Genomic DNA, 9,255 nt, shown 5'->3' on the forward strand with positions numbered 1-9,255 from the left:
GAATGAGGGGTGGGGGCAGGAGGGGCTTCTCCAGCCCTACGGTCTCTCAAGCCCCTTTGCTTCCTGGCCCAGGACCCTGCTGGGGCCCCAGTGCAAGTTTTCCCCCACCTCCCTGCCCAGGGCCTCAGTGCCCACTGGGGCCAGGCTGCTGATCCCCAGCCATGTGCCCTGATGCCAATTGCTACCCAGTCTGCAAATCTGCTCATCCAGTGCAGGTTGGGAGTTGGGACCTCCCACCCCGCTAGACCCAGCCAGGGCCTTGCCCATACCTGGAGTCGGAGCTGGAACTAAAGCTGCCCTCCTTCGCAGCCCCGGGGCTGGAGGATCCATCCTCGCTGCCCCCGCTCCTGTCCTCCTCCAGCTGCGCCTGTGCCCACTGGGCCACCTCCCGGGGCAGTCGCCGGCCAGCTCTGCGGCCCTGCAGCCAGCACTGGATCCGGTGTCGCAGCAGCTGCCGCAGCCGGTGTCTCTGCTCCTGCTGCTGCCCTCGTAGTGCCCGCGCAGCCCCCAGCCACAGCCTCACAGTCTCCTCATCGCTGGAGTCACTGTGGGCAAGGGCAGGGTTGCAGTTAGGCCCATGGGCTCCAGCTCCATCCCCAGACTTCAAGGCCCATGGACTGCCCAAGGGTCCTTGCCCCCGGGGGTAACATCCCCCCTCCCCGGCAGTGCCCTGTCCTACTTCCCCCTCTGGTGGGTCCCAGCCCCGGGGTGGGGGGATCAGCTCACATCTCCTCATTGCCATCGCCCTGGTAGCCAAGGGGCGCCATGCAGATGGAGCAGATGTTGTTCAGCGCCTGGTGGCACTCCTGGCAGTAGACTCCTGGGGAAGGCAGTTGTGAGGCTGGGGCTGGGGTGTCACCATACCAGGCTGAGGCTATGCACGGCCCCCTGGCCTCCCCACTGGCTCCTACCTCTGCAGCCAGGCGTCATGCAGGCAATGAGGTCGGGCTGGGTGCCGGGCTGGGTGGAGCACCCACAGCCTAGGCAGTACTGCTGGTGGATGCCGAGCATCCGCACCAGCCAGGCACACGGGCGCAGTCTGTGGAACAGCACGGGCTCGGTGGGAGGGTGCTTCAGGCACTGCACCTCTGCCCTTGGGGGGACCAGGAGCCCCTGGTCTCTGCAGGGTTGCTCCAAGCCCCAGCCTCGTGCTGGGGGCACAGGGGTGCTGGAGGCTCCCTACCTGGAGGCGAGGATGAGGAGTGGATGCGTGTGGCCCCCATCGGCCACGCGCTGCCGGACTGCCCGGCACAGGGCCCGTGCCAGCCCCTCGCGCCGTGTCAGGATGTTGTTGTAGAGGAAGCAGGTTCGTTCCTGAGGCATGGGGAGGGGGTCAGCAAGGGGCATGGGGTCCAATGCTGGGGGGAGGATTCCCAGCCTGGGGGTAGGGGTTGCACCTGTTCGCGGGAGGGGTAGTACCAGGCACACAGGGCCCTGCGCACACGTCCAACGTAGCTGCCGAAGACAGCAGTGAAGCAGCACACGCCATACAGAAGCCCTGTGGGCATGGGGGTCACACCGGGCAGTGGGCACAGCAGGAACTGCTCCCACTCACTCTGGGGCAGGGACCCCCCTTTACATGCTCCCGCCCCTGCCCCGGCAGTCACCGATGAAGCGGTAGGTCTGGTAGTTGGGCTCTGCGGGGCGCAGACGGCACCGGCGGCTCAGCACGCTGATGTTGCCACGCTGCAGGACGTCAAAGGCTGAGACCAGGTTGCGGTAGATCTCGCTGGCATAACCCGAGCCCTTCACCTCGATGCTGGCCAGCACTGGTGCTGCGAAGACAGGATGGGTGGGCCGCAGTTGGTGCAGGGTGAAAGGGGCTGGGGAACGGAGTCTGGCTGAGCTCAGGCCACCCAGTCCCCCCAGCTTACCCCTGGCGATGACCTCGCCCTGCAGCTGGTGCCGCAACAGGTCAAGCAGCCAGAACACGCCATAGTCGAGCAGGATGAGGCTAAGGCCCAGGAGCACGTGGCGCAGGACACGAATCAGCGCCAGCCCGTAGCCACGGCGCTCCCGGCGAGACAGGATCAGAGAGCCTGTGCCAGGGAGGGCCACAGTGAGGGTAAGACAGCCATGGCCAGTGCCCCCTGCACCTACCAGTGACCCCGGCCTCACCAGGATGGATATACTTGGTGCTTTCCCGTGCTGTCAGGGGCAGGATGGTGGGGCGGCCCTGCTGCGCCCGCAGCATATCCATGACCACAAAGCGCTGTGTGATGTAGATGTTGTCGAAGGTGTCGTTGCGCAGGTACCGGTGCCGGTACCACAGAGCCCTGGAGGCAGGGGGGACGTGCAGCCTGAGCAAGGGGGCACGGGGATGTGGAGGGATCGGACAACGAGCGTGGACACCTGGGTCCTCTCCCAGCTCCAGAAGGGCAGTGAGGTCTGAAGGGTTGGAGTAGGGAGGCAGGAGCCGGATGCCTGGTTTCTCCCCTGGCTGGGTGTCCAGGAACCAGGCAGACACCACTCACTGCAGGTAGAGGTAGAGGCCAACACAGACGGAGGCATGGGCAAAGAAGCCAAGCAGCTCGCGGGCCGGCTGCAGTCGCTGGCTCACAGCCTCCATGAGGTCCCGTGCCACCTCGGCTAGGCTGCGGGTGGCATTGAGGCTCACGTCAAACTGGTGCACGGCCGAGATGTTAAACTCGAACTCCTGACGCACCCGGTTCAGCACCTTCAGCACAGCTGGGGCAGGAGGGGGCCAGGGATGGAGTGACCCCGGGGGAGGGGAGGGTGGTCACAGGGAGAACCACCTGCCCCTGCCCCGGGCCCCTGTTGTATCTGCGTGCCCTCCTCCACCACACTTGAAGACCCCCAGGGCAGGGTCCCCCCCTCACCGCAGGGCCCAGCACTCACGGGCAGCAACTCTTTTGCGCAGGAAGGGCTGGATATACCAGGGGATGATACAGAAGACGAGCAGCACTGTGGGCAGCGGGGCTCTGTCAGGGGTCTAGTGCCCCTGACCTGCACCAGTCCTGCCATCCCCTGCCCTGTGCCCGCCTGAGCTACCCCACACTCACGGTTGGCCACGCCACAGAGGGGCTTGAAGACGAGGACGATGTAGCAGAGGAAGTAGAGAGTGGGGATGGCGCGCTCACACCGGTCCTTGGCGTCATCGAAGACCCGCAGGCAGCGGCGGTATGGCGTGCCCAGCTCCTGGTTGCAGAGCTCACCCATGCCCAGCAGCCAGCGCCACACGTTGCGCAGGATCCGGGCTGCAGGGAGTCCATTGGGTCAGGGTGGGGCCAGCCAGGCCAGAGGCATGGGGCCTGGGGCAGCCCCCACTCACCAACGTGCCGCACCGAGTCCATGACAGAGTGGAAGAACTTGCGCACGCGGTCTCCCACCACTTTGGCCTTCTGGGCGATGGCCTTGATCTTGTTCAGCGCACCTGGGAGGGCAGCACGAGTGCCCTGTAGGGGCTGGTCGCACGCCAGGGGGGTCCCACAGGTCCCTGTTCCATGCAGACCCCCGGGACTCACTGAGCAGCGGTTCCTGTGCCCGCTGTAGCATCTCAGCCGTTTGGTTGAGAGCGAGCTCGGCGCCGCATGACACAGCTTCGCTGGCACGGGTGAAGTTGCGCACAATGTTGGCACAGGGACCCTGCATGGCCATGCCCATCGCCAGCACCAGCAGCAGCCCCTTCGCCTCCTCTGCAGAGCATGGGTGGGAGGTGCCAGGTGAGTGAAAGGCAGGAGTGGGCCCAGGCCCATGCCAAGCCCAGAGTCCTCTGGATGGGAGCAGGGGGTGCAGGGTGCAGTGCCAGAGCCATGCAGGACTCACTGCAGGCTGGGGCAGGGGCTGGCCCACGTGCTTGCCAGGGCAGTTCTGCAGCATGAGGCCAACCCCATGTGTGACGGGGGCTGGGTGCAGGGCGTTGTGGTGCTTACTGGAGAAGACATGGGGTAGGCCCAGCAGCACAGTAAGCCGCACCTTGCTGGAGAAGGCCATGCCCAGCCCCAGTCCCGCGCCCAGGCTGACGGTAGAGGCCAGGCAGTACCAGATGCTGTAGCTCTGCGCCAGCAGCACCATGGCCCCGTACAGGCTGGCCAGGGCCATGCCCAAGAGAAAGCCACCCATACTGCGCACCACGCCGCGCACCAGGCTCTCCTCCGCTGGGTCCCTGGGCCACCGGCGCCTGCCTGCCCCCTGCCCCCTGGGCACCAGGGCCCTGCGGAGGCGGGAGACCAGCCCCATAGGGCAGCGTCGGGGCATCGGTTTCTGCTCTGCGGCAAGGCCTGGGCTGGGAGAGATTGGAGGCAGCTGGGACCAAGCCCCACAGCAGCTGTCCCAGAGGCCTCCCAGCCTTGGCTCCCCCAGCCCCAGGCTGGCACCATCCACTGGCTCCTACCAGCTCGGCACTGGCACCCGTGGGGCTGGGGCAGGGTGAGGGAGCTGGCACGGGCAGTGGGCACCGGGTGTGGGGCTGCTCCTGCACCACATCACAATGGGGCAGGTTCCACCCATGCGGCATCACGGCCTGTTGCCGGGAGACAGCATCACTGGCCACGCAGCGCCAATGGCATCGCCGGCTGCACCTGGAAGGCCAAGGCGGAAACCACCCAATACAAGTCAGTACGCCCTCCCCCCCGACCCCAGCCCCCCACCTCAGCCCTGAAGTGGGGGCCCTGGCATTGACCCCCCTGTGCACAGCCTTGAAGCGCGCCGTGTGCCGCTTGCTGCCCGCCTGCTGTGCCCGCTTCCTCTGGAGCCGTCCAGACCAGTTCCGCCCCAGCAAGTTCCTGCTGGGCGCTGGCATTGGGGGCTGCCTTGCCCTAGGTCAGTCTGCCCTGGCTGTGAGGGCAGTGTGGGGCTGAAGGCCTGTGGGTACGGGTTGGGGAGGCAAGGCTGGGATGGGTGGGGGGTCATCCCTCAGCTCTTGGGGGGCACTGCCCTGATGCCATGGGGATGGGCACAGGGAAGGACAGCCATGCACTGGAGGGAGGTGGGGGCTGCCACCCAGAATAGGGTGGGGGTCCCAGCTCCCGGATCTTGGCCCAGGCCTCTCTCAGGTCCTTATCATGCCCATGAGCATTGAGGAGAGCCACAAGGTCCAGCTGACGTACGGACTGGCAGGTGAGTGCTATGGGGGGGAGGCTGCCCCAGGTGCGGGGGTTCCTGGTGCAGTGATGCCCTGTGGAGTGGGATGTGGGGGTCAGTGCTCTTGGCTGCTGTGCTGGGGACTCCAGTGGGCCCTGAGAGGGGACAGAGAGGGACACCCCTAACTCTGATCTGCTCCCACCACAGGCATCAGTGCCCTGGGCTGGGGCATCTCGCCGCACTTCCGCTGCACCAGCCTCCTCCTTGTCCCCAAGTTCCTGGGCAAGGAGGGGCGGCTCTACGTGCTCACCTTTGTCCTGGCCGCTGTCTACGATGGTAAGGACCCCCACACAAGGCCCTTCAGGTGCCATGCTTCCTGCCCCCCCATGCCCATGGCAGTGATCTTGGCCCCCCCAGGCCCCATCGCCAACCTGTGGCACAACCTGGAAGAGGTGGTGCGTTCCATGGGCTGCACTGTGGAGCTGCAGATCAACCACAGCCGGAAGATGTGGCATGTGTCCACGGCTCCCATGCGCGTGGTGCTGCGTGACATGGTGGTGAGCAGGGAGGGGGCAGGACCCCTTGGGCTCACGGAGCCCAGTGCAGGGGCTGAAGCATCTCTGGCTGGCAGGGGATGGAGCTGCTTTGCCCCCATCACACTCATTCCAGTCCCTGTGCCTGTCTCCGGCAGAGGAGCGGGCGCAGACTCAAAGAGGAGATGCAGAATGTGTCCCGCACCTTTGCGGGGCTGAACGAGCAGGTGGCCAGCGAGGAGGGCTATGACCTGCAGCAGCCACGCGGGCGCCTGCCCCGCCATGCCCTCAGCACCCAGACGCTCTATGAGATGAAGACCCGAATGCGCTGCAAGTGTTAGTGGGGGGTTGTGATGTGCATGCAAGGGCTCAGGGGCACACACAGGGGCTGGCAGGGGAATTCACACTGCACCATACCCACCCTGGACATGGGAGCAGGAGGCGGCTGGGCTGGGCCGGCCCCGGCAAAAACCCCTTGCCCTGCAGATGTGATTGATAAAGCCATTGAGCGCTGCCAGGCCTGGTTTGACACCAAGCACGAATCCTGCATGCGGCACATTGTGGTGCCACTCATCAGCCACCTGCTCTGCCTGCCCATGAAGTTCAAATTCCTCTGCCACGCTGTCAAGGGTGAGGCGCCAGCCAGCTGAGCCCCCATGGGGTAGGGGGTGCTGGGGTCCTGTGTTAAGACCTGGCACCCCGTCCTCCCCCACAGTGATTTACATCTGGTGCCGGGACCGCATTCCTGTGGAGGGCAACTTTGGACAGACCTATGACAAGGTGAACAACTCTGTCAACCACCTGCAGCAGGACTTCAGTGCCCAGCTGGTCATCCAGGTGCGGAGCCCCCCCTGCCAGAGCCTGGCCACAAGTGCCTGGGGCTCTGCAGAGCCTGAGGCCCCAAGGCCAGCACTGACCCCCGCCCTGGCCAGGAGGAGCACCAGGACATGCTGGTGGGTGTGAACATATCGCGGGAGCATCTAGTGGCAGAGGTGACGGCCACACTGCGCCGGCACAGTGCCCAGCTAGGCACCGCCATGGCCGTGGTGCGCGTCCTGCTCTCCTGCACCTTCATCTTCATCTTTGTCTCGTGAGTGCTCACACAGGGGTGGAGCAGGGTACAGAGGCAGGTCCTGTCTGGCTCCAGGGCCTGGGACCCCCCCTGCCCTGCTGGCAGAGCTGTGCAGGAAGCTGTGGTAACCATGTGCAGTCCACAAGTAGGAACTGCGGCTGCTCCTGGAAACAGGGGCTGAGACCTGTCTGTGTCGCCAACCCTGGAGGGCTCTGGTGCCACCCCTGCTCTCCCCAGGGCCTTCTCCTACACAAACCAGTACAACCGCAACATCCGCTTTGACAACCTCTACATCACCACCTACTTCCGCCAGATTGATGCCCGGCGCAAGCAGCAGGTGAGGCCATGGCCCGAGGGCAGCACCGGGTCACAAGGGAGGGGAGCTGTGGACAAAGGACACAGCCCGGCTTGCATCCATGGGACCAGCCCCGCTCCATCTCATCTTGAAGGAGAAGCGCACACTGCTGCCCCTGCGCCGGGCTGAGCTCTCCAGTGTTGTCTTCCCCTGCCGGCTGGCCTTCCAGGTGCCTGAGCTGCAGAGCATGGTGAGCAGGCATGGGGCGGCATGGGCATGGCTCTGCCAGCAAAAGCCCAGCCTGGCAACACCAGGCTGTCGCTGGTGGCACTCAGGGGGCTGGGGCACTGGGCTGGGGGTAGGGGGCTGGACCTGTGGTTTGGAGGGGCAGGGGGGTGACAGCCACACTCCCCCAGGTGCTGGAGCTGCTGGACTGCATCCCGCCTCTGCTGTTCCTGCTGCTGGCCTGGGGCCTGGATCACGTGCTGTACACCTCGCTCAGCATCATCCAGCACCACTCCTTTGTGCAGTACTCCTTCCATAGTGAGTGCCTGCCCTGCAGCCCAGCACGGAGGCTGCCCCGGTCCCACAGCCCCATTGGCAGGACAGGGGCAGGGCCCCACCTCCTTTAGCTGTAAATGCCCTGCCCAGCCATGAAGGCACTTGCCAGCAGTGGCCATCACCTGGGGCAGGGCCTGCCCACAGCCCCCAGGATGCCCCATGTTCCCGGCACTGCCACGCTGACCACCGCTTCCCACCACCGCAGGCAGCCACCACTTGGAGGTGCAGGTCGGGGGAAAGTCACTGCTGGCTCGGCTGCTGCGCAGCACGATTGGGGCCCTGAACACGTCCTCAGAGACAGTGCTGGAGTCCAACAACCTTGGTAAGCAGATGAGGGGACCCCTTCCCCCCATCAGGCCTCTCTGCCTGGCACTGGGATCCAGGGCCACAGAGGGGCCAGTGTTGTCCTGGGGGTAGGGTCAGGGCCCTCAGCATCCCTCTGCCTCTGTCTGTGCCCAGCCTGCCTGCCGCAGCCCCGGCGCATGGAGCAGGGCGACTACATGACCAGCTGTCTCCCACTGGGCGTGTTGGTGCTGCTGTGCCTGCTGCAGGTCTACACCCACCGCTTGCGCCGCATCATCGCTGCCTTCTTCTTCCCCAAGGTGAGACCCTGCCCCCCGGCTCCATCTGGGAGGCTGATCCCTCCTGGCCAAGGCATCACATCCCGCTGCCCCCTGCATCCTGGGGGCTGCCCTGAATCCCTGGCTGAGCCCACTCCCCTGGGGCAGCCCCAGGTCCCCGTACAGCTGCACTCACACTGCCCTGTGCCCGGGCAGCGGGAGAAGAAGCGTGTCATTTTCCTCTACAATGAGATGCTGCAGAAGCGCCAGGCCTTCCTCCAGCGGCAGCGGCGGCGGGTCACCCAGCATGCCCAGCGCTGGGGCCTGGTGAGTGCAGACACTGGGTTGGGCATGCAGAAGAGCTAGATGCTGCGGGGTCCACGGGGCTGGGGCTGGGGGTATCAGGGACCCTGAGGGGGAGCAGCACGTGGGTGGGCAGGGGCATGCGTGCCTGTGCAAGCACCTGTGCATCACACCCTGTGGCGCCACTGCCACCCAGGGTCGTTGACGCTGGAGTCCTCACTCACCCATGGCAATTCGAGCTGCTCTGGTGCCCACATCCTGAGGCCTTGCCCACCTGTGCCTGCTCTTGCCCAGCTGGGAGTGCCCATACTGACCTACATGTGCTCAGTTGCCCATGCATGGCACAGGCCTGTGCATCATCTGCCCAGCTGTCATGCAGCCCAGGGGGCACCTTGTGTCCTGCCCAGCCCATCTTTCCGGAGGGAGCAGCTCCCACCACAGCAGAGCTCTTCTGCCCGCTCCAACCCACTGGGCTCTCTCCTGCCCTGGGGCAGCAATCAGGCCCAGCCCCAGGCAAGCACAGCCCTCGCCCAGGCTGCACCTATCCCCGCTGCAGGAGCCGCCCGTGCTGCGCTGGTGCCCCCGGCTGCGCCAATGCCCACTGCTGCGCCGGTTGCTGCGCCGCCGCTGCGTGCTGTGCGGTTCGCTGGAGGGCCCCAGTGCCCACACCTGCCCGGCGCCCTGCGGTGCCCAGTACTGCCGACCCTGCTGGAGGGACGTGGGCCAGGCCTGCCTGGCCTGCACCGCCGGCCCCGGGCCGCCCTCCGGGGACAGCAGCAGCGAAGACCAGATGACCTACGCGGACTGAAGCGTTCAATTAAAGCGCTGCGGCTCCGAGTGGGGAGGAGCACGTGTGTCGGGTCGGGTCGGGCCGGGGGCCGGGTCCAG

The 9,255-nt window shown here is 65.8% G+C and overlaps 2 protein-coding genes across 2 annotated transcripts in view; one reads left to right on the forward strand and one right to left on the reverse strand.

The window, feature by feature from the left end:
• DCST2 (DC-STAMP domain containing 2) overlaps positions 1-4,775 on the reverse strand; it is a 5,176-nt gene extending 401 nt beyond the window's left edge. Inside the window, 15 exon segments of the mRNA XM_019556853.1 lie at positions 270-545; positions 727-820; positions 912-1,039; positions 1,184-1,314; positions 1,398-1,498; positions 1,608-1,775; positions 1,875-2,039; positions 2,119-2,300; positions 2,475-2,688; positions 2,860-2,925; positions 3,024-3,218; positions 3,293-3,394; positions 3,486-4,246; positions 4,355-4,413; positions 4,415-4,775. Coding sequence (XP_019412398.1) covers positions 270-545; positions 727-820; positions 912-1,039; positions 1,184-1,314; positions 1,398-1,498; positions 1,608-1,775; positions 1,875-2,039; positions 2,119-2,300; positions 2,475-2,688; positions 2,860-2,925; positions 3,024-3,218; positions 3,293-3,394; positions 3,486-4,246; positions 4,355-4,413; positions 4,415-4,762 — 2,990 coding nt within the window. The 5' untranslated portion in view covers positions 4,763-4,775.
• Positions 4,776-5,024: 249 nt separating this feature from the next.
• Positions 5,025-9,175, forward strand: DCST1 (DC-STAMP domain containing 1). The gene is made up of 13 exons (XM_019556726.1): positions 5,025-5,079; positions 5,251-5,379; positions 5,461-5,615; positions 5,735-5,860; positions 5,918-6,206; positions 6,292-6,413; positions 6,509-6,666; positions 6,886-6,985; positions 7,098-7,193; positions 7,360-7,486; positions 7,710-7,826; positions 7,964-8,395; positions 8,862-9,175. Exons 1-13 carry the CDS (start codon positions 5,025-5,027, stop codon positions 9,173-9,175), a joined length of 2,220 nt encoding a protein of 739 aa, XP_019412271.1.
• The last annotated feature ends 80 nt before the right edge of the window (positions 9,176-9,255 follow it).

Source organism: Crocodylus porosus, unplaced genomic scaffold (genome assembly GCF_001723895.1).
Source record: "Crocodylus porosus isolate Cpor-Errol unplaced genomic scaffold, CroPor_comp1, whole genome shotgun sequence".
Lineage (NCBI taxonomy): Eukaryota > Metazoa > Chordata > Crocodylia > Crocodylidae > Crocodylus > Crocodylus porosus.

Coding starts and splice junctions, on each gene's coding strand:
- DCST1 (XM_019556726.1), top strand. CDS start 5,025: ATGCCCATGAGCATTGAGGAGAGCCACAAGGTCCAGCTGACGTACGGA. Junction 5,861..5,917: donor GCGGGCGCCTGCCCCGCCAT/GCCCTCAGCACC, acceptor TGCAAGTGTTAG/TGGGGGGTTGTGATGTGCAT. Junction 6,414..6,508: donor GTGCCCAGCTGGTCATCCAG/GTGCGGAGCCCC, acceptor CGCCCTGGCCAG/GAGGAGCACCAGGACATGCT.